This window comes from Mustela nivalis (genome assembly GCF_964662115.1).
Source record: "Mustela nivalis genome assembly, chromosome: 5".
NCBI lineage: Eukaryota > Metazoa > Chordata > Mammalia > Carnivora > Mustelidae > Mustela > Mustela nivalis.
Window position 1 is genome coordinate 115,044,614 of NC_139024.1, and position 20,637 is coordinate 115,065,250.

Below are 20,637 nucleotides of genomic sequence, written 5' to 3' on the forward strand. Positions count from 1 at the left end.
TCTTAGTACTCTAACCTTTATTATAGTTGGGTCATAATCAAGCCTACAAAATTATCAAGCAATTTTACTGTCTGAGAAACTAGAATGAATGCAGCTATTACATAGTTGATAAAAAAAAAAAATAAAGGAAAACAGATAAAAGATGTTTTCATCCCCACTCAATGTCCTCTCCAACTAAATAAAACTACAGCTCTCTCAGCTAATCCAGAGCCAGAAGCCTACAAATTCTGGCTTCTTGGCTGGTTTATTTCTCCAGGGAAAAGGTCAGTCTGTTGTTCAAAATCCAAAAAGAAAATCTGTAAATGTTTGGAGAGAAAAACTCAAAAAGAAAAAGGCAAATAAATGCATCCTCAATACCCAAAGCATACGAACCATTTCTACCAAATTATTTATCTTCAAATAAGTTACAAGCCATTTCTAGTTTGCTGCCATCGGAATCAAATCAGAGAAAAAATCAGGGACTAAACTAATGATTTTCAGGGCACCTGGGTGGCTCAGTGGGTTAAGCCTCTGCCTTCGGCTCAGGTCATGATCTCAGGGTCCTGGGATAGAGGCCCACATCCAGCTCTCTGTTCAGCAGGGAGACTGCTTCCCCCCACTCCTCTCTGCCTGCCTCTCTGTTTACTTGTGATCTCTGTCTGTCAAATAAATAAATAAAATATAAATAAATAAATAAACAAACTAACTAATGATTCTTAACTGAGGACATTATTTTCCCCAGCAGTCATTTGGCAATATTTGAAGATATTTTTATTAGTCACAACACAGGGGATGCCACCAACATCCAGTGGGCAGAGCCAAGGGATGCTGCTAAACATCTCTCAATACACTAAAGGTCTCCCTTCCTCCATCCCAAAAATAACTATCTACCCCAAATATGAACAGTGCTAAGGGTGAGAAACCCTGGGATAATCTTACCTGGACCTTTGACACTGTTACACAAGTTAATGGTGAGGTCATCTACAATCTTAGAGAGTGACTCAAAATCTGCCACATTGTATGCGTGGGTATCATCAGGATCTGTCGCGATCATCTTTAATTCATCTTCATCAGCATTTTTAATACCTTAGGGAAAAAAGGACATATTCAAATTCAAAAGCATTTGAATTTTCAATGTTAAGGAGAACATATATGTGATTCTCCTCAATAATGATTATCTATAGTTACAAAATAGAAACAAAGGAAAAAATAATATAAATTAAATGCTATTCTGAATTAGATTCTTCTAAATGCTTCTAGCACCAATTTCCCACCAAAAAGTGTCTCTTGAGTGTTTTTCTGGAAAGTAAAATAATGGCTATCAAAAATAAACATGGTGCCATGGAAAACCAAACAGGAATTTTCCTGGATCCTATTAGTAGTACATTTGTCCTCTTGATCCATTACTTTCTTCCAAGAAGCCATTGTAGTTCTGTCCCATTTCAAGGGGAAAAAAGAAAATAAGTTAACTTCTTGGCATATCATTTTGATAAATTTTGTGATAGGGAAAATATGTTTGTTTGTTTTTTGTGCTTCAAAAAAATTTTTAACTACAAAAATATTCTCAGCTTTTGTAATCCCAGGGGCACTGCTAGACTTTTGAGTGCTTACCAACAGCAAACAGCTCTACGCCTTCATCCTTGAGTTTCTTTGAAGGTGCCTCAACATCATCCTGTGACTTTCCATCGGTGATGAGAACACCAATTTTTCGAGCTCGAGGCCTCATGCCAGCTTGGGTCCTGAAGCTCTGTTGACGAATGAAATTCAAAGCCATGCCTAGTGGGATTTTTAAAAGAGCACCAGTCACATCATTATTCAGCCACAAGTTCTGACCAAAAGCAAGAGCTAAAAGTATACCACATCACCCTTACTCACCTGTGAGAGTATTGCCTCCTTTGTATGGCAAGTTTGCCACAGCTTGCAACAAGCTCTTCTTATCTCTGTGAGCATTTAGCTGCCACTCTGTTCTGGGGTCCCCACTATACTGAGCAAGGGCTAAAATAACATCATTGGCATTAGCGTATATAAAAGAGCATGACGAAAATGTCTAAAGGTCTTCAGTATTGCCAGACCTACCAATCTGTACTCTTTTGGGACCAATCTCAAAGACTTCCACAATGCGAGAGATGAAACTCCTCACGGTTCGAAAATTTGCCCGGCCAATGCTCCATGATCCATCCACCAGCAACACAATGTCTGCTTCTGCTCTGGTAATACACTCCATCCCTAATGTGGTAATCATGATACAGGACAGGGTCAGGAGCAAATTCTTCACAGGGTTACAACCTAACCATGCCTCTGCCATCCCTGGATGCTTGCCTAGCTGCTTCAGTTCTGTAGCTTAGCTTTGTGATTTGGAGGTCAAGACTTTCAACATACGTCCATATGGTTTATTAACCTCAAATAACATTCAAGAAAATCCCCAATTCTCCAGTGATTATTTCCATGGCAAATCTTTCCTTCATCTTTGACCATATTTCCTGGACACTATCATAGACCCTGGAGACTTAAATTAAACCATCACTGTAAACATGAATGGGCTCACAAACCCAAGAGCTGAAATAAATGAATAAAAATGTATGGCTATCTTACTATAAGGCATCAATAACTTAAATAAAATTTTAATGTGATCTAAAGATTACATGCTGTATTTTTCCATAAGATGTATTGGTCATCAGCAGACTGATATGAAATGAGCTGATAAAATGTGTGAGCTAAGAAGGGTCTTAGTGAGCTACAAACATCTTCTAAAATAATTAAGCTTCTGGGTAATTATTTCATATATCACGAAGGATTAGACACCTGACTCTTAAAATTAGACCTTTTTGAAATAAAGATATGTTGTTTTAAAACCTGATAGCTATTATATTATTAAGTTGTTAGCTGTTTAAGTTTATCATTGACTATGTATAACAATCAAGTAAATATAGGTGGTGAAGTCCGCACATTTAAAAAAACAAGAAAGAAGGAAGACAATTTAGAGGAAGTATGCAAACAAATATACAAATTGAGAACTGTAGAGACAACAAGCACAAACACTGATACAAAGCTAGGGTGCTTTGGAAAGAGAGAAAAATCCCAATATCCTCAGTGCACAAGCTACAAAATAAAAATATAAGTCAGTTAATATCATCATAACAGAAACAATAGAACATTCATGCAAAACAGCAGGATTTGACACTTTTATATTTTATCTACATCATATTTTTTAAATACCTTCTCTTCTGATAGCTTACATTCCCAGCTATGACTTTTCCAACTTCTTGCCATTTTAGCATCTCATCTTTATATTGTTTTTAAAAAAACTCTTTGAGAAAAATTAAATGGTGCTCATCACACTACAAAGGTGTCCTTTGCATACAGTACACTGCACCAGGATTGAGGACTCCCAGATACTACTCCAAACTCCTAAAGCTTTGCAAGCCTTCCCCTACCCTGCCTGGATCTACTCTTTCTTTATCAAATGCTGGAAAATGTTGGGAAGTAAATCCTATCCACTACTTCCACCTCTAAGAACATTCAAAACTAGGTTCATGCACATCAAAACTATAATTGTGGTAGGAGCAGGAAAATCCGAAGGGTTTATGTTACCATGTTGCTTCCCAAGTCATGGTTATCCACCTACTCATAGAACACAACTCTGCTTGCTCAGCTCAAATAAATCATTTCTGCAACTACATTTACAAAATAAAACTGCGTTTTAGTCATCAAAAGAGAGAAAATGTATATTTATATTACCTATCCATTGCAAAAGCTCATCTTTAAATAATACAGTACTGTGTAACCAAGGTAATGCTGACAAGACAGGCCTTAAAAAAATATTCCCAAAGATATACTTAGATGGATGTTCGAAAATATGTGTTTAGGCATGTAAATTATTTAAATGCATTTTAGTATAAAATGTTTATAGCTGCTTTTCACCGTGTGATTAACCTAATAGTTCACATTTGAAATAGTTTCATAATATTAAGATTTCCTAGGGTAATGTAATTCGATTTCTTACCAGAAGATAAAATTGGCATTACAGTTGTGTCAGAAAGGGTTGTCATTTCTTGTCCAACAAGTGGCGAACTTTCTCCTCCATCAAACATTCCAAAAACATTTACTTTATAGGTGGTACCTGCCCTGAAATGTTAAAATATATAGTCTGTATGTATACTGGCTCAAGTGGTAGCATATGTGCTTTGTTAAAGACATTCATCTTGATTTACATTCATTTACTTAAAACAGGTTCTAACACACTGCTTCTAAGCACTGGGCTTTAAGAAAATAATTTAAATGTTGTATGTTGCAAGGTAACTCAAGTCCTCGACACATAGTGGACTCTGTAAATTTCATCTTCTCTAATCTGACAAAAGTAAATAGTGAGGGTTTATATAGATTTCAATACTGGTGAGTGAATGATTGAGACAAACAAACTTTCCAAAAGGCAATGCACAGTAGTCCATTCTTCCTACTGTAATGAATGTAGGGTGCTGTTCAAACTCAAACTTCCTTGTTTTCCACTGCACAGCCTGAAGCGAGACCTTTAATCAGCCCACCCTTCCCCAATCCGGCCAGCTGGCACCAAGCACAAAGTCCTGCTTCTCTCTCCCATGGCCCACCCTGGCAGGAGACTCATAATCAGCATCACAGCGTGAGTCACCTGGACCTTTCCAGAAGGCACAAGAACCCCCATACTTCCACGGACCTGGCTAAGGACAAGCTGCTTTAAGTGAAATTGTAAAATATAGACATTAATTTTTAAAAAGCAGGATGTTATTGAAAAAATGCCATTCCTGCTCCCTTAATAACAAAAACCATTAAAACATTACAAAAATTTCTGCTAGCCTCTGAACCCTAACCTCAACTTCAGCAAGTCCAAGAGAGCAACTTCCATTGATTCTAAACCCTCCACTAGCAAACAGACACCCAAGCGATTATCTGTGGAAGGCCTACTAATTTTCATAAATTATTAAATCTTTTAACAAAAACAATATAGTTCATTCCTACCTAAGTTCCTCCAGAACAACTGTATTGTCGTATGGTCCAACCACTAACTCCCCCAGTCTTCTGTCATCCCCTGTGGGGTGAAACGTGACCTTATAACCCTTCACTTCCCCAGGGGCAGGCTCCCAAGTCACTCGGAAGCTCGACATGGTTGGGTCAGATGTTTTGAGATTTCTGGGTGACTTAAATCGAGAAGCTGTAAAGATAAAAGGATTTTAAAATATTATCCATAAGCCTAAGCTTTGGATTTTTTATCCCCCCCTGCAATAAGAAATTGGATTAGAAATATCTAAGTGATATACATGAGAATTATCACATACACCACACTTCAAATTGTATATTTATCACATGGGTTAAGTCAAGTAGCACAGGATATAATACTCAATAAAAATCCTGATAACCAAGTGCTACCCAAGTGAATACATAAATAATTCTCACAACTGAGAAGATTAGATTAGCATTAGAACATTAATATGTAGAATCATTTTACCAGGAACGTGGGTGGTAAAAAAATAGAATGCTAATTAGGCATCCTATCTAATTATTATAATTTAATTTATTATAGAATTAATTTCAGACATTTACAAATGAATAGATGTATGAAAACCCTCCTTTAAATATAACACTCTTCCCCACTCCCAAAAAATTATTATTTTATACCTGTTGTGCCTGATCCTTGCCTAAGCTTTCCTTCTCCTGTCTTATACATTGGGAGAACTGTGATGTCATATGTAGTCTGGGGTTGAAGTCGTTTTAACACTGTTGAGGTAACTGTGGGTGGCACTTTGGCAACCATTTGTCTTCCACCCCCACGGGGGCGATACACAACCCGGTAGTTGATGACTTTCCCAGGTGCTGGTTTCCAGGTAACTCTCATTGTGTTTTCTGTTTCTTCATCCACTTTTAAGATTTTTGAATCTTGGGATACTGTGAGATAAAAGGAAGATGACAATGTATACCATGAAAGAAGATAAATATGTCTACTTTCCCATATATGTGAAAAAAAAACCACCTCTGGTTTCTCAAATATGTACACTGTGTTCTTGTTTAGCAGTATGATCTCTCATAAATTCATGATGGCGTGTGAGCCTAATCTCAGTGAGATCACAGTAAGATGTTTTCTCCCTACCTAGCTAATAACTAAAAAATGGAAGTTCTTATTGCACGGATTTCCTTTTGCATTCTAGGGACTTTAGTAAAGAAAACATCCATTTCCGGAGATGAGCTTTTCAAATTTTTATTGTATTTCCAGCTGTAAATAATTCTTGTGGTTATCATGCTGTGGGGAATACTAAAAATCATGAATTTAGGGTCAGAAATATCATTTGGGTCTTTTCAGAAAAGGGTACAGTCCATAAATGACTAGCCAGAGTTGACTATTTTTAACACTATTCTTTCTGACAGCCACTGTCATATAAAACTATGAACACAAAAGAGTAGGAAACTCTAACACATAAAAATCTCAAGAGCTCTAAAGATAAACTGGTACACATTGAATGTTTTAGGAAATGCTATATGTAAAAAATGTTTCATAAATTATATATATTATTTATTAAGTAATTTTTACTAATATCTCACAATTATCAATAACTGTATCAGAAACAGATCATCCCATATCCACAAATAGCCAACACACATTTCTTTCTTTTTTCACAGTTAGAGTTTATAAACAAGATCATTTCACTCAGTTCAGTAATCTAATCTTAACATTCAGAGGTCATAAGCATTTTCTATACAAAGACAGTAAACTGAAGGAAATGCTGCAAAGAATCTTTCTTAACCGTATGAGAAATTTTCATGTTCAAAAAGGGAAGGACCACTTGAAAACTAAAAAATCTGAATAAACGAAATATAAACATACGTATGTATTTGTGTAGATGTGTATACATATGCACATATATATCAACATTTTTAAAACATTGGACATTGGACAATATAGGACAGTGATTCCTGAGAGATAGAAAAATATGACAGTGAGATTTATAATTGTTCTGTCTTATTGCTTAAAGGGAATTTCCAGCCCCAGTTTAGAAAGAGAGAAACCAGATGGAGCCTGGTGATCTCACTCAATTGAGGAGATAGTTTTGTGAGTCAGGGGAGTCCAAGGCATCTAGAATTGCAGAGCAGATATTGGAGAGGAGATGGTGTAACAGAGGGAAGAGCTCCAAAAATCTGCAAGAGGTCTTCCTGTAGTCTTCAGCCCAATACTAATCAGTGCATATGCATGAGGAAACTATACAAAACTAGGGAAAGAACCACCCAAAAGGAGCAGAAGGAACAATTAATTCCTAGAGTTTATGCAGGTCCCCAGTAATGACCCAGTAATGAGGCAGAGTTATCCCTAAACTAAAAGATCCTCTGGTTCAGTTCTAACACAACTTAAATGAAAGTCTGAGAAAAATTAAACTACTTCCAAGTAACTGACTAAATCCCAGAGCAAAACTTAAGGACATTTATAAGAGTGTAAAAATATCTGACACCCAGCACAGTAAAATTCACAAAGTCTGGCGTCTAATAAAAATTACCAGGCACGCAAAGAAGGAAAAAATATGACTTATGTTATAGGCTGAATGATTGTGTCTTCTCAAAATTCATTTGTTAAAGTCTTAACCTCTAACGTGATAGTCTTTGGTGATGGGACCTCGAGGAGGTAATGAGGATTAAATAAGGTCGTAAGAGTATAATACTAATCTGATGGAATTGAAATCCTTATAAAATGAGGAGGAGACACCAGAACATGCTATTACCACCACCACCCCTCACGCATATGCAGAGAGGAGGAAAGGCCATGCGAGGATATAACAAGATGGCCATTGGCAAGTGAGGAGTTCTCACCAGAAGTCAAATTCTCCCAGAACTTGCATCTTGGACAGATTTCTGTTTTTTAAGTCATCAGTTTCTGTTATTTTGTTATGGCAGTTGGAGCTAAGACGACACATAAGAAGAAGAAAAATCAAATATATAGAACCAGGACCAGAAATGGCATATAGGACATAATTATTCACAAGGGACAGGAAAACAGCTGTGACACCTATATTCCAGACATTGATGATTGCAGAAGAAACAGAAGACATGTTAAGTAAAGCCATAGAACATATAAAGAAAACTCAAACCGAACTTCTAGAGATGGAAAGTACAATATCTGAAATGAAAGATACATAGGATGGTATTGACAGCAGACTCAAAACTGCAGAAAGAAACATTAGTGAAACTATTAGCGTGGTAATGGAAACTATCTGAAATGAAATGCAAGAAAAAAAAAAAGATTGACAAACCAAACTGTGGTTTACTGTTTGGTAATTTCAAACAGAATAACACATGCATAATTGGAGTACCTAAAGAGAGTAGGGGTGTAATAAATAAAGTATTTGAGAAAAATAATGGTCTAAATAGTTTCAAATTGTATAAAACTATAAACTCACAGACTCAAGAAACTCAATGAACTCCCTAAGCACAAGAAGCACAAAAAAAAAAAAAAAAAAACCTACATCAAGCACCTCAGAAGCAAACTGCTTCCAATCAGTGTTCAAAAGAAAATCTTAGCAGCTATGCAAGCATAAGGTACAAAATATCTTACCCTAGTTTTAATGGAAAACTTTGGATTTTAGGGGGGACAGAAAGCCTCATTGGCATCCCATGAGTAAAAACCAAGATTTTTCACCTCCCTGACATATGCCACATACTATAAAATGGTGCAGCATTCACACTGTAAGTTCTTTTCATGTTTTAGAAACTTTCGCAAGATGCTTTCCAACACCCACTGCACCTCAGCTAAACCAGCTGCCATAAACTGGAAGTCCAATAGATAGGCTCTCATCTGCTGGCTTTCTAGCAACAATCCATGGTTTTCATTGTATCAACAGTCTGTGTACCATATTGTTGAGTTTTAGGTAAAAGCAATCCTGAAAATATTCCCAAAATGACCCTCTGGAAGTCTATCAGAAACTCTAAGAGCGTGACCTAGTGACTCTGCCCACTTATCCATACATTAGGATTCATCTGCCACTGAAATACCACATCTGACTCAGATTTCTCAAGCACTTTCTAAACTGCTATTGTTCCCAAGAAGAGAGCAAAATAAGGCACAACAAAATGGTAGCAGCACAAAGAAAGTTTCTTACCTTCTCTCCTATCTGCTTAGATGTTTGAGCATTTCGCATAGAAACAAAACTCAAAAAAAAAAAAAAAAAAAAGAAGTTTCATTCCTGCCTAATCCACTCCAAATTTTAAAAAATGCCTTTTTCTTCACTTACTTTTAAAGGTAAATCAATCAATTAGCCAAGAAATACAATTTCTTAGAGGTTCAGCTTCTTAGAGATTAAAATTTATTTATTTATTAGGATTTATACTAATATATTTGCATTTGGCTAAAAGAAATCCTTTGTGGAGATTTTTAATCCCAAATATATATCTGAAGACTTGGTTTTTTTGGAAGAAGACACAAGAGAGGAGAATTTTTGAAAAAGCTTCCTTCTAAATATATATACTTTCATAACTGCTCAACCACATGAATTGTATCTTTACTCCTACAGATAAATTTAGCTAGATGTGTCATATCTAGCCTATAATTTCTCTTTACAACAAATAAATTTCTGCCAGATTCTTAAACTACAGCAGCCAATATATTCAGACACGAGATTTCGTTTACTACCAAGGGAACCAATCATATTACTATCTGAGAAATAGGCCTTTTCACATATTAAATTTCAAATGAGGAGTTTGATTTTTTTTAATCCAGTTAATTTTGACACAGATTTTTTTTTTAAGATTTTTTATTTATGTATTTGACAGGCAGAGATCACAAGTAGGCAGGGAGGCAGGCAGAGAGAGAGAGAGGAGGAAGCAGGCTCCCTCCTGAGCAGAGAGCCCGATGTGGGGCTCCATCCCAGGACCCCGGGACCATGACCTGAGCCGAAGGCAGAGGCCCCAACCCACTGAGCAACCCAGGCGCCCCAATTTTGACACAGATTTTAACTTAGACACATCCCACTGAGTTTGCCAGTGATTTAAAAAAAAATAAAATAAAGAGGAGCGCGCCTGGGTGGCTCAGTGGGTTAAAGCCTCTGCCTTCGGCTCAGGTCATGATCCCAGGGTTCTGCGATCAAGGGTTCCGGGATCAAGCCCCATATCAGGCTCTCTGCTCAGTGGGAAGCCTGCTTCCTCCTCTCTCTCTCTTTCTCTCTCTCTGCCTGCCTCTCTACCTACTTGTGATCTGTCAAATAAATAAATAAAATCTTAAAAAAAAAAAAGAGAGAGAGAGAGAGAAGAGTTCTTCAGACAACTCAGACCAAAAGACTTCAACTTAAGGACAACTGAAAATCAGGATGTGGGGCTTATCTGAAATTGCTCACGGCACTTCCTTCTCCCCTCCCTTACCAGAAGAATACCTCAATCCTTCTGTTTCTTTTTTTTTTTTTTTAAGATTTTATTTATTTATTTGACAGACAGAGATCACAAGTAGGCAGAGAGGCAGGCAGAGAGAGAGAGGAGGAAGCAGGCTCCCTGCTGAGCAGAGAGCCCGATACGGGGCTCGATCCCAGGACCCTGGGATCATGACCTGAGCAGAAGGCAGAGGCTTTAACCCACTGAGCCACCCAGGCGCCCCTCTATTTCTTTTTAATAAAAGGAAATGCAAGAATGTTCCATCTTGTTCCCTTTTCCTAAAACCCTCCCAGAACAAAAGGAATCAACTTTCCTCCTATAAATTCTTAGAAATGCTTATATGCTCAACAAACAGCTTCTTAGGGAAGAGAATTAAGGAATGTTGGCACAGCTTTCACCAACCAGCTGATACTAAATGATTATAAGTCATTCAAAATTTTTCATGAGAAAGAATATTAATGACATAAAGGTAAATCTGAGCCACCAGAATATTGAGTGGACTTTTGATTTAACCTTACCAAATACAAGAGGGATGAAGTCAAGTCTCTAGGACTGGTCTTGGGTATATAATAATCACAGTCTCAATAGCCACTCTCATGTATCAATCAACTCTAAGTGGCTAGGCACTACGCTTGGTGCTTTGATCATTGTCATTTCATTTAATCCTCAAGACAACTCTGAGACTGTAAGCCACAGATAAGGAAACTGAATTTTGTCCAAAGTCATACAGCTATAAATGGGCCTATAGTCTCTTTGTCTCCATGACTCCTGATCTTTTCACTAGTTGAGTTTCTTATCTAGTTGACCATCCTATCGGGAAAAAAAAGGCAGAGAGAGAGACAAATATAGGTAGTTGAATAGGATTCAATATTTCAAAATATGATATAATTTTTATACTAAGTGAACTAAATGAACCTGAATTTAAACCACAGTCTTTAAAGGTCTTAATTTTTCATCCCCATTTATCATAGAACAAAAACTAAAGACAAGTGATTACATTGTCACTTGAGCTGATAGACATTAGGTAGCACCAACACACGCCTAAACACACTTGTGATGTTACCTACATTCAGTTGTGGCTTCTCCATTTAAAGGTTCTCCTTCTCCACTGCTGTAAACTGCGAAGACTGAAACCTTGTATTTGGTCTCTGGCTGCAGATTTTCTATCACAGTATGAATTGCATCTCCAGGAAGACTTTTCTCTCCAGTCTCAATGTCATCATAAAGCGACTTCCATGAGACTCTGTAACCTCGAACCATTCCTGGAGCAGATGTCCAATATGCCCCAATTGATGTGTCGGTGATATCCTTAGTAACGAAATCTGTAGGTGAACCACGTTCTAGAATAGAAATTAAAGGGTAATCATTTTTCAATGTCTACTAGATATGTAAATATTCCTTCATCCTAGTGGACATCCTAACTTGCTGAACTCAAACTCAGTTTGTCTAAAGTTGCCCATTTCTTCTTTCGGAGCAATGCCATCCAAACATGAAAGATTACATGACGAAAAAATTTGTTCTCCAAAGGGAAAAAAGGCATCTAATCCCCAAATTTCATCCTATGTCAGTCTACTTTATAACATACCCCATTGTTCACAAAGATCTTTACTTCTTTACCATCATCTTTTACTCTCTGATATAATTTAAATAAGCTCAGTGTCAATGTATGACCTATGACAATTGCAATAATTTCATATCACTTGCTAAAATTAATTCCATCATTATTTTTTGGCGAAAACTCTATTTGCTCATGCAATTTAAAAGGAGAAGTACAAACCTCCAATACAGCTAAACTCCGATGAAATGAAAACCACCGATTCTTCTGGAAAACTTTAAAGCGATTAGTCATCAAAACAAAACATACCACTTGTTCTAGCTGATCGAAAATGTCTGCTTCTAAATTTTGGCTCTTTCAATTCAAAAAAAAGAAAGAAAGAAAGAAAAAAGAAAAACTACAACCCAAATGGAAAAATATGGAAACCTCAACTTAATAGGAGGCACAGATGTCTTCCAATAAAACCCTCACTTTCCATCATTTAAATATAAGATAAATACACAGGTCACTTTATATTGGCTACCTTTACTAGGGTTCATGCCACAGCATGACATAAACATAAAACTATCTGCTTCTACAGCATATGTTTCACCAGTAATTGTTGTAAATTGAAGCAAATGATATATAAAGCTGTTACAAGATTTCTGAAGACTATTATTTTACATGAATTAAAGAGTAAAAATGAATACCTTAAAAATACTCATAATTAAGCCACTAAATTTCAACATGAAGAGTAAAGATAATGATAAGTAAAAAAAAGAAAGAAAGAAAGAAAGAAAGAAAGAAAGAAAGAAAGAAAGAAAGAAAGAAAAAAGAAATCTGGGTAGACAGAAACCTATCATATTGTAGGATTTAGAGGGGAAAGATAAATAAAACAGGAGCTGGGCATCCTACCAGACCCCTAGCACAAATGGAAAATTCTAACTCCATTATAAATAACTGTAACTGCTGACAGGACATCTCATCTCTGGGGGGAAATTAGTTACATATTTCACTGAAACCGAGAATACTTATTTTCAAGAGAATACTGACTTTGCTCCCTCAGTATGTGAGGCTAATTTTCACTTGAAGGCCTTCTTTCACTGTATGGGCTACTTAAATGGTCACATATCTTTATTTTTTCTCTATATATGGAAACATAAACAAACTATTCCTTTGATTCAGTTTGGTTGTCATCTTTTATGTCTTATTTTGTTTTGATCACTGATATCCCAGCAACTGGTCTCTAAGTTTTAAAATGGGCAGCACATGTTTTCTTTGTTTGGTGTACACCTTTTTTTTCAATGTGCCCCTTCTAAAGAGCCTCAGTTGCAGTTAGAAATTGCAGCCATTGTAAAATCATTGTACTTGAAAGTGACTGAACTTAAATGAGCTAAAAATGGCATTGATGACATTCCAAGAAAGTCTAAGATGAAAAAGTTATCGAGACTGTGGGGATTATGTTCCATATTAACAATGGAGGAGTTTACAATCATTTCTACTTCTCCTCTGCTTCAAGATTGTGTTTCTCAGCCCGTTTTCCTCCCTACTTTCTATAGCGCTGAATTTGTGACATTATTTATTTCCATGACAACAGACATCAATCTCACAAACACAGGCTAATGATTCCACTGTGAGAAAATAATAGGAAAAGAATTGTGGTTGAAGCAAAAATATATTCACAAAGATATTTCTGGGCTACAAACAAAAGGAGCCTAGTTCACTACACATGCATTCCCATGGATTTTAATAAACTGTTTTAACACTCTCAGAACCTGTAAAGCTGGAACAAAATACTAGTGAAATTTCAATAAAGATGTTTGCAAGGTTTATCAGTGTCCCAAATAGAATGCGTTAAAAGCACTTTAAAAAAAAAAATGAAGTATTAACTAAAAAACATTCTGAAGTTCTAATTAATGGCGTGACAATGATAATTCCAGTGAGCACTGAGTAAATTTTAAATTACAGAAAACAATCCTCAAAAAATTATAGAATCTGCCTGTGACATCCAAAGGCATTATGTACAGACACTGGCATTGCAACATTCCATGTTAGTAACAAAGAAATATGGAATCCAATGAAAGAAGAGAGGCATCTCTATCCAGAAGCCAAGATTGAAAAGACAAACTGTTTCAACAAGCTTCTTATGTGTCAGTCAGTCAGTTTGATAAGAACATGACTAAATATTAAGTTTATACCATCATCAAACACATTGATAAACATTTTTTCTCAAAAAAGCTAGAGGGTTGGGTATTCTACCTGCTGCATTACACCCGCGAATTTTGAAAATATGATGTACTCATGACAAATAAATTTTATCAGACCTATAAACCTTTAAAAAATATTTTTAAATGGAATCTTGGCTTGGGCAAATATTGGATTACAAAAAAATGAAGCAGTTGAATTGTACCCTGTAATACAATTGGCAGGCAGTGAGTGGCCAAGCTGGTCTTAAGACCTGGAACTAGCTGAATAGGCCACCGGCAGGAGGCTATGTCACCTCCTAAGGCCTTGGGACAAAATAAATGGACTAGATTTGAAACGATACACAGAATAATCACCTGGGATGCCAAAAGAGTGGGCCCTACCCAAATCAACTAAACTGAAATATCTGGACATACACCTAAGCACTGATACTTCCTAAAACATCTTTCAATCTCTGTTATGCTTGGGACACCTAGGGCTCAGTCTGTTAAACATGTGTCTTTGGATCAGGTCATGATCCCAGGATCCTGGCATCGAGTCACATGTCAGGGTCCCTGCAAGGAGCCTGCTTCTCCCTCTGCCTGCCACTTCCCCTGTTTGTAGACTCTCTCTTTATCTATCTACCTATCTCTCTCTCTCTTTCTCTCTATCTCTGACATATAAATAAATAAATAAATATCTTTTTTTTTTAATCTCTATTATTCTCATTCCCCTACAATTCTTTATTCTTTTCTCATTTCTTTCCTTTCCCTTCTTTCTGCTATTCCTCTCTGAGGCCTAGGGAGGCATTTACTTGGAAGATCTGATTGGTCGGTGCAGGAAGAAACCCTCATGCTTGCTTTCACTCTGACATGAGGCTCCTTCAAAATCAGGACAGGTGCGGTGAGGCAAACCTGATCAACATCGTTGGGCCCAGGGTTGCTGCATGGAACTGTTTGTAGGTTTATACGTTGTGTGGATGTATGACCACACACGACTAATTGCCCTTTAGTCGAATGTCTCAAGGCTGACCTTCAGGGACCTGAGAAGTTGATCAGATCTTCTCATGACATCCTTTCTATCCCATAACACATGTGGGATGTTCACCGCTCTCTTCTCCCCTTCATCCTGTTTCAGAAGGAAATAGCTCTCAACACATGCTTCTTGTTCTAGAGTTGACCACATTTTCCTGTGAATGAGGTTCAACTCAAGTGCTATCTAGCCAAGCATCTGTTTTGGTTTAAAATACTGAATTGGAGGTTCTGTCCTCAATCTAAGGAACTCTGGACATCCATAACAAAGGAAGAGATTATTTGGCTGAGTTTGGTTAGACTGAGTTTGGGAATCTCTTTTTAGAGAACCTGGGAAGGAAAAGAAAGAGAGAAGAAGAAAGGAAAGATGTCTAAAGACAAGCCTATAGCTTCTGCAGAGGCATTACTGTGTCTCAACAGATTAGAAACCATTGACAGGTCCAATGAATAGGAACCAAATCCAGTAGTCTTTTTGCCCCTTTGTCACTGTGCTTCCCAGAACCTGCATCCACTTCTGCTCTAGCAAAGGCGCCCAACTTCCTCAAGTTCCTCTTTTTGCTCTCCCCCAAGACTTATAAATGTTTGTTTTATGATGTTTCAGTTTGTTCAGGACTTCACATAAGTGGCATTGTTTTCAATAAATAAAATGAATAAAATAAAATAAAATAAAATAAATAATAATAAATAAAATAAAATAAAACAATAAGATAAAATAAATTAGTACCTGTTTTCTGCTGTCCTGGGGTATATGCCTATGCTTTGTATAGTATTTTAATTTCCAGTAATAGAATTTCTGGCAGTCATTTCAAATAAGTTCTCTTCTATAATGATGGTATGCCTTCAACTTTACCCTTCTCAATAGTTTCCTTAGCTATCTTATTCTCCCTGGTATAGTACCAGTATAGTTATAAGGAATAACATTCTTTTCTGTCATATATTAAAACACAAAATCTATCAGTTTTTTAAAATTTTGATACTCAGCCTTTCTGCCCTGATTATGAACCATATTTAGATATATTCAAAAGTCATTTTTCTCATGCCTGCTCACATGTATCTCTGAGCTACTACTGTGAGAGGTAATTTAGACAGGTGCATTTCTCATGATCTGAACATCCACAAGGGGTTGATTTCTACTTTTTTCCACATACAAGGCCAAAGAACTAATGCCTCATTTAAGTAACTTTCCTATGTTTCCTTAGCCCTTTTCCATTTGCTTTCTGAAAAGCAAATCATCATCCAATTCAAATATAATTAAAACACAAATTAGCCAATGATGATAACTGAAAAATTAATCATAATGAAATGAAACTGTGTAAATTGTTCCAGTCGGCTTTCATTGAGTTTCACATACCACTTTCAAAAATAGAAGTTAAATTGAAAATGTAATGTAAATCCTCTTCTAAATCAATTTGTCTTTTCCGTTAGAGCTCAGCTCAAAAGTCATCCAACTTTCCACAGAAGGATAGAGAAAACCTGCTTCCACGTTTATGTGGAAACACACTTGATTTACAACCCCAATGAATTAGAATCACCATTCCAAAGTACAAAGTTCACTATCGATAAGGAACAACTACATGAAGCAATACATAGTTCTTGAAAACCTCTTACCAATTAAATCACCCTTCAACCTCAAAGTCTGTATGAGATTTCTTCCGTAATTGTTATGTCCCCAATGTGATTTACATATTTCTCCGATGAGCCATTAATGCACAGGAAAGGAAATAGGAGTTGCTGTTTGGCGATTGTGCTAAAGCTCCCCGGAAATCTCAGCCTTGTTAAACCCAGAATGTATTATCTTTCAAATTATGAGATAGCAGTAAATCAAGGGAAACAGAGACCTTATTTAGTCCGTCTAGGAGAGGCCCCATGTTACTCAACATCCTGCAGAGGAATTCCTATGATGTGCTAAAAACCTCATTGTAACAAAATGTCAGCAGAGTAAGCTTGGTTTGATGTACAGGAAGCTGTCCGTGTCTAGGACATTGGCAGGTTGCTATAGCAACTAAAACAAAGGAAATTTTAAAGAGTTATCCTTTCCATAGCCAAGAACCAACAGTCAAAAACAAAAAGAACCGTGTTATTCCCAAACTGAAATTTTCATTCATTTGTGGTAAAATCTCAGAATTAAAATAAGCATTATTCATTTCAAGGTTTATAAGAGCAGGTTTTCCTGTCTCTACACACTAACAATGACAACTAAAAGCTCTATCACACCTCAACTACACTTACATGTACAACAGTCCTTTAGTAATCACATTAAATCTATTTTAAAAACAACACGGGGGGGGGGGGCAGGAGAGAGCAACATAAATCAAACGTAATAGTTTGTGCTCAGATTCCTCTAAAGTTTGGATCTGAAATAGTAATAAACACTGCCTTTGTGATTCTATTTCATACAATACTAGAGCAAACCATGAACTTCCCCAATGCCAGTTCTAATAAATCTCTCTTCCAGGGACAGGGGAATTTTCTGATCATTGGCTACATTTCAACAAACTAGGAAATAGATTCAAGTTAGGGACAGTTATAGAGCACAAGAAATATGTTGTTTTTTTCCTGTTTGTTGATTTGAATAGAATGCACTTGAGGCCATCTATAAAATTTTTAACCTACAGAATGCTCCTGCCGGCTGAGCCATGTCTCTGGATGGAAGAAACATTCCTTCAAGGTCTGCTCTTACCACCTTCTCTCCCAAGAGAAAAACAGATTAGAAAAACAGCGGCCCTCAAAAGCAGTTGCCTGGCTCTGTTTCTGGCTTTCCATTCCCTGCATTTACCATCATATCCTATTCCTGTATATGGTATGTGGATTTGGCTAAGTTAATACAATAAAATGAAATGGAATAACCAGGGGCTAAAATCTTCTACTATTTTAATTTAGTCACAACTACGCTTTTACATATTTGTCAAGTTTACCACACATAATGCAATGGGATAAATATGTTCATAAAATTAGGCTGGCAGCATTTTATGTAATCCTTCACTGTAGTAAAGAGACTTGGTACAAGTGGAAAAAATGTATTATGACAACTTATTTATCAATTAACTATAGTTAATCATCTTGCATCCCTCCTTTTAGGAAATGGGAAAATGGTCATTTTTTAAGATTTCTTTTACTACCTATGTATCTCACTTAGAGGTAATTTCTGATCAAATAAGTGTGTGTGTGCACATGGGTACATAGTCACACATGCATACACGTTGGTAGATTTTCTATACTACTTGCAAAGCAATAAACAGTTCAGTTCAATTATAAACAGTTTAGCTATACACCAGAAAAATCAAAGCCTGTAGAATATGTTTGCTGTTAAATTAAAATGTGTATTCTGTTTTCTAAAGATTAATATATCATTCTGAAGAAAAATGCCTAATTTTTAACCCCAAGTATGAATATGTTTGTTTTTTTTTTGTTTGTTTTTTTCTAAGAGAGAGGAAGGGAAGAGATCAGAGAGAGAGAGGAAGGGAAGCAGCCCCCTGCTGAGCAGAGAGCCCGATGTAAAGCTCCATCCCAGGACCCTGAGATCATGATGAGCTGAAGGCAGCAGCTTAATCCACTGAGCCACCCAGGCACCCCTAAGGAAAAATTTCAAGGTCACGTAGCTAAGTAATAAAACCAGGACTCTTCTAGTAATCAGTATTTTACACACTGGTATTTAATCTTCGATTTAAATCATCTTTTCAAAATAAATTTCATTGATTATTAAAAGTAAACTCTTGATTATTATTAGAGATTGAATTGATTAGAATATGTTTTGGCTATTTGTTTTTAATTCTTGACTAAATCTTGTACTTTTAATGGAAACTGCCTAATGTGGGCCTTGTCCCTATTAATTACAACATCTACAAGCTCCAAACGCCTGGATCCTCCAAATTTGACAGATATTTTACCTAAAGTCACTGTGACTTCGCATCACAAAAGATACTTCAGATGCATTTTCTTCCTATATTTATGTTAAATAGGTCATATAAAAGATGGTGATAACAAGGAATCAATGCCTAATTTCCCATTTAGATCCCCAACTATGGTACTGACTCATTATCTTAACCATCCACTGATACTTCTTTTTAACATCATAACATTCTTATTGTGGCTAGGTTAAATTTACATTTTCTCCCTCTTACACAACTTATTTTGTAGTTGCGGTGAGTTAAATGCAAGCCACCACTGTATTTCAAAAGATTCTAAGAACTACAAAGCCCTCTGACAATTAAGTCTGGAAAACCAAGGACACAGCTCCAGTCTTGGTGGTGGTTCACACCAAATACTGCATTAACTTCAAACTTCTAACACAGAACTGAATTTCAGAGGTCACTTAGAAAACAAACAGAACAGAAATCGGGATCCTCTTATTTTTCAAACTAAATGCTTTTATGCATGGTGAATGAGAGACTCAGAGTCAGAAAGGGTTCCTGTGTGTTCCTAGTGATGGAAGCTGCTGTGTTACTGTGGGCAACCCAAATCCTTTTCATCCACAGATGTTTCCCAAGGTGGCTTCTCACTCTGAATGTCACACACCTATTCTCCACTTAACCAGTCATGGCATTGAGAACAAATTTCTATGGCCTTCTAATGCACTCAGCTCCTCAGTACACCTCTCCCTGATCAAATTTAATTTTTTACAACGGCTTACATTCTACATCTCTGAATAAGAGGCAGTTTTGTAGTTACTTACTTTTCAATACAAATTCCTTTTAAGAGAAAGGATAGCACATTTCTAGATTTGATTCTCCGCAAACGTTTTCAGCTTCCTAAATGCCATCACAAACTCAGAGATTTCCATAAAACATGACAGTTATTACCTTCCAGGGTTGTTCCTTCGCCATGAAGGGTATCTCCAGCCCCGGATGCGTATAAGGCCGTCACAGATAAGGAGTATTGCGTCCCTTCGTTTAATCCTCTCAGCACAGTACTGGTCGTATGTCCTCTCACAGTGACCTCTTGAGTCTCACCCCCTGCCGCTGGGATGTACGTGATGAGATACTGTTTCACTTTCCCTGGTGCCCCAGTCCAAGATAATTTCATAGTTGATGTTGTAGGGTCAGACACTCTTAAGTCTCTTGGGTTCCCTCTAACTTCATTAAAGAAACAACAACATCAAAATTCATTATTTAATAAAATGACTTAAAAAATACTTGGTTGCTTTAAGTGTGTGTGCACGCGCGCATGTGTGCATGGGTGTGCGCGCATGTGTGCGTGGGTGTACGCGCATGGGCATGGGCATGGGTGCGCGCGCTGCATCAAATTTATATCCTGAGTATGACAGCAATTTCAACTGTTGACAAGCAACAGAGCTTCAGCATTTCTAAACTGGGCCTTGAGTGTTGGGAGAAACAAAGCAAAAGGCATCCAATTGCTCTTCTGTATTTATGCAGGTTAGTATCTTTTGCATATCTTTGTCATTAAAAACTACAGTCCTTTCCCTGAAAGTGAAAGGAAGAGCTACAGATTATAAATACATTGATTAGTATCACAATGTAGGTTTTTTACCACCTCTAAGAAAGCCTAGAAATACACTGATGTGATAAAAATAGTTAATGA

General features: G+C 36.8%; 1 protein-coding gene across 1 annotated transcript in view; it reads right to left on the reverse strand.

The window, feature by feature from the left end:
• The window catches only part of COL12A1 (collagen type XII alpha 1 chain), a 116,451-nt gene that overhangs the window by 69,073 nt on the left and 26,741 nt on the right, over positions 1-20,637 (reverse strand). The window contains exons 13-21 of the mRNA XM_082729463.1: positions 19,899-20,171; positions 11,418-11,690; positions 5,629-5,895; positions 4,972-5,164; positions 3,983-4,104; positions 2,056-2,205; positions 1,855-1,974; positions 1,591-1,755; positions 919-1,065 (exon numbers count right to left, since the gene is read on the reverse strand). Coding sequence (XP_082585589.1) covers positions 919-1,065; positions 1,591-1,755; positions 1,855-1,974; positions 2,056-2,205; positions 3,983-4,104; positions 4,972-5,164; positions 5,629-5,895; positions 11,418-11,690; positions 19,899-20,171 — 1,710 coding nt within the window. The remainder of the gene's footprint in view (positions 1-918; positions 1,066-1,590; positions 1,756-1,854; positions 1,975-2,055; positions 2,206-3,982; positions 4,105-4,971; positions 5,165-5,628; positions 5,896-11,417; positions 11,691-19,898; positions 20,172-20,637) is intronic.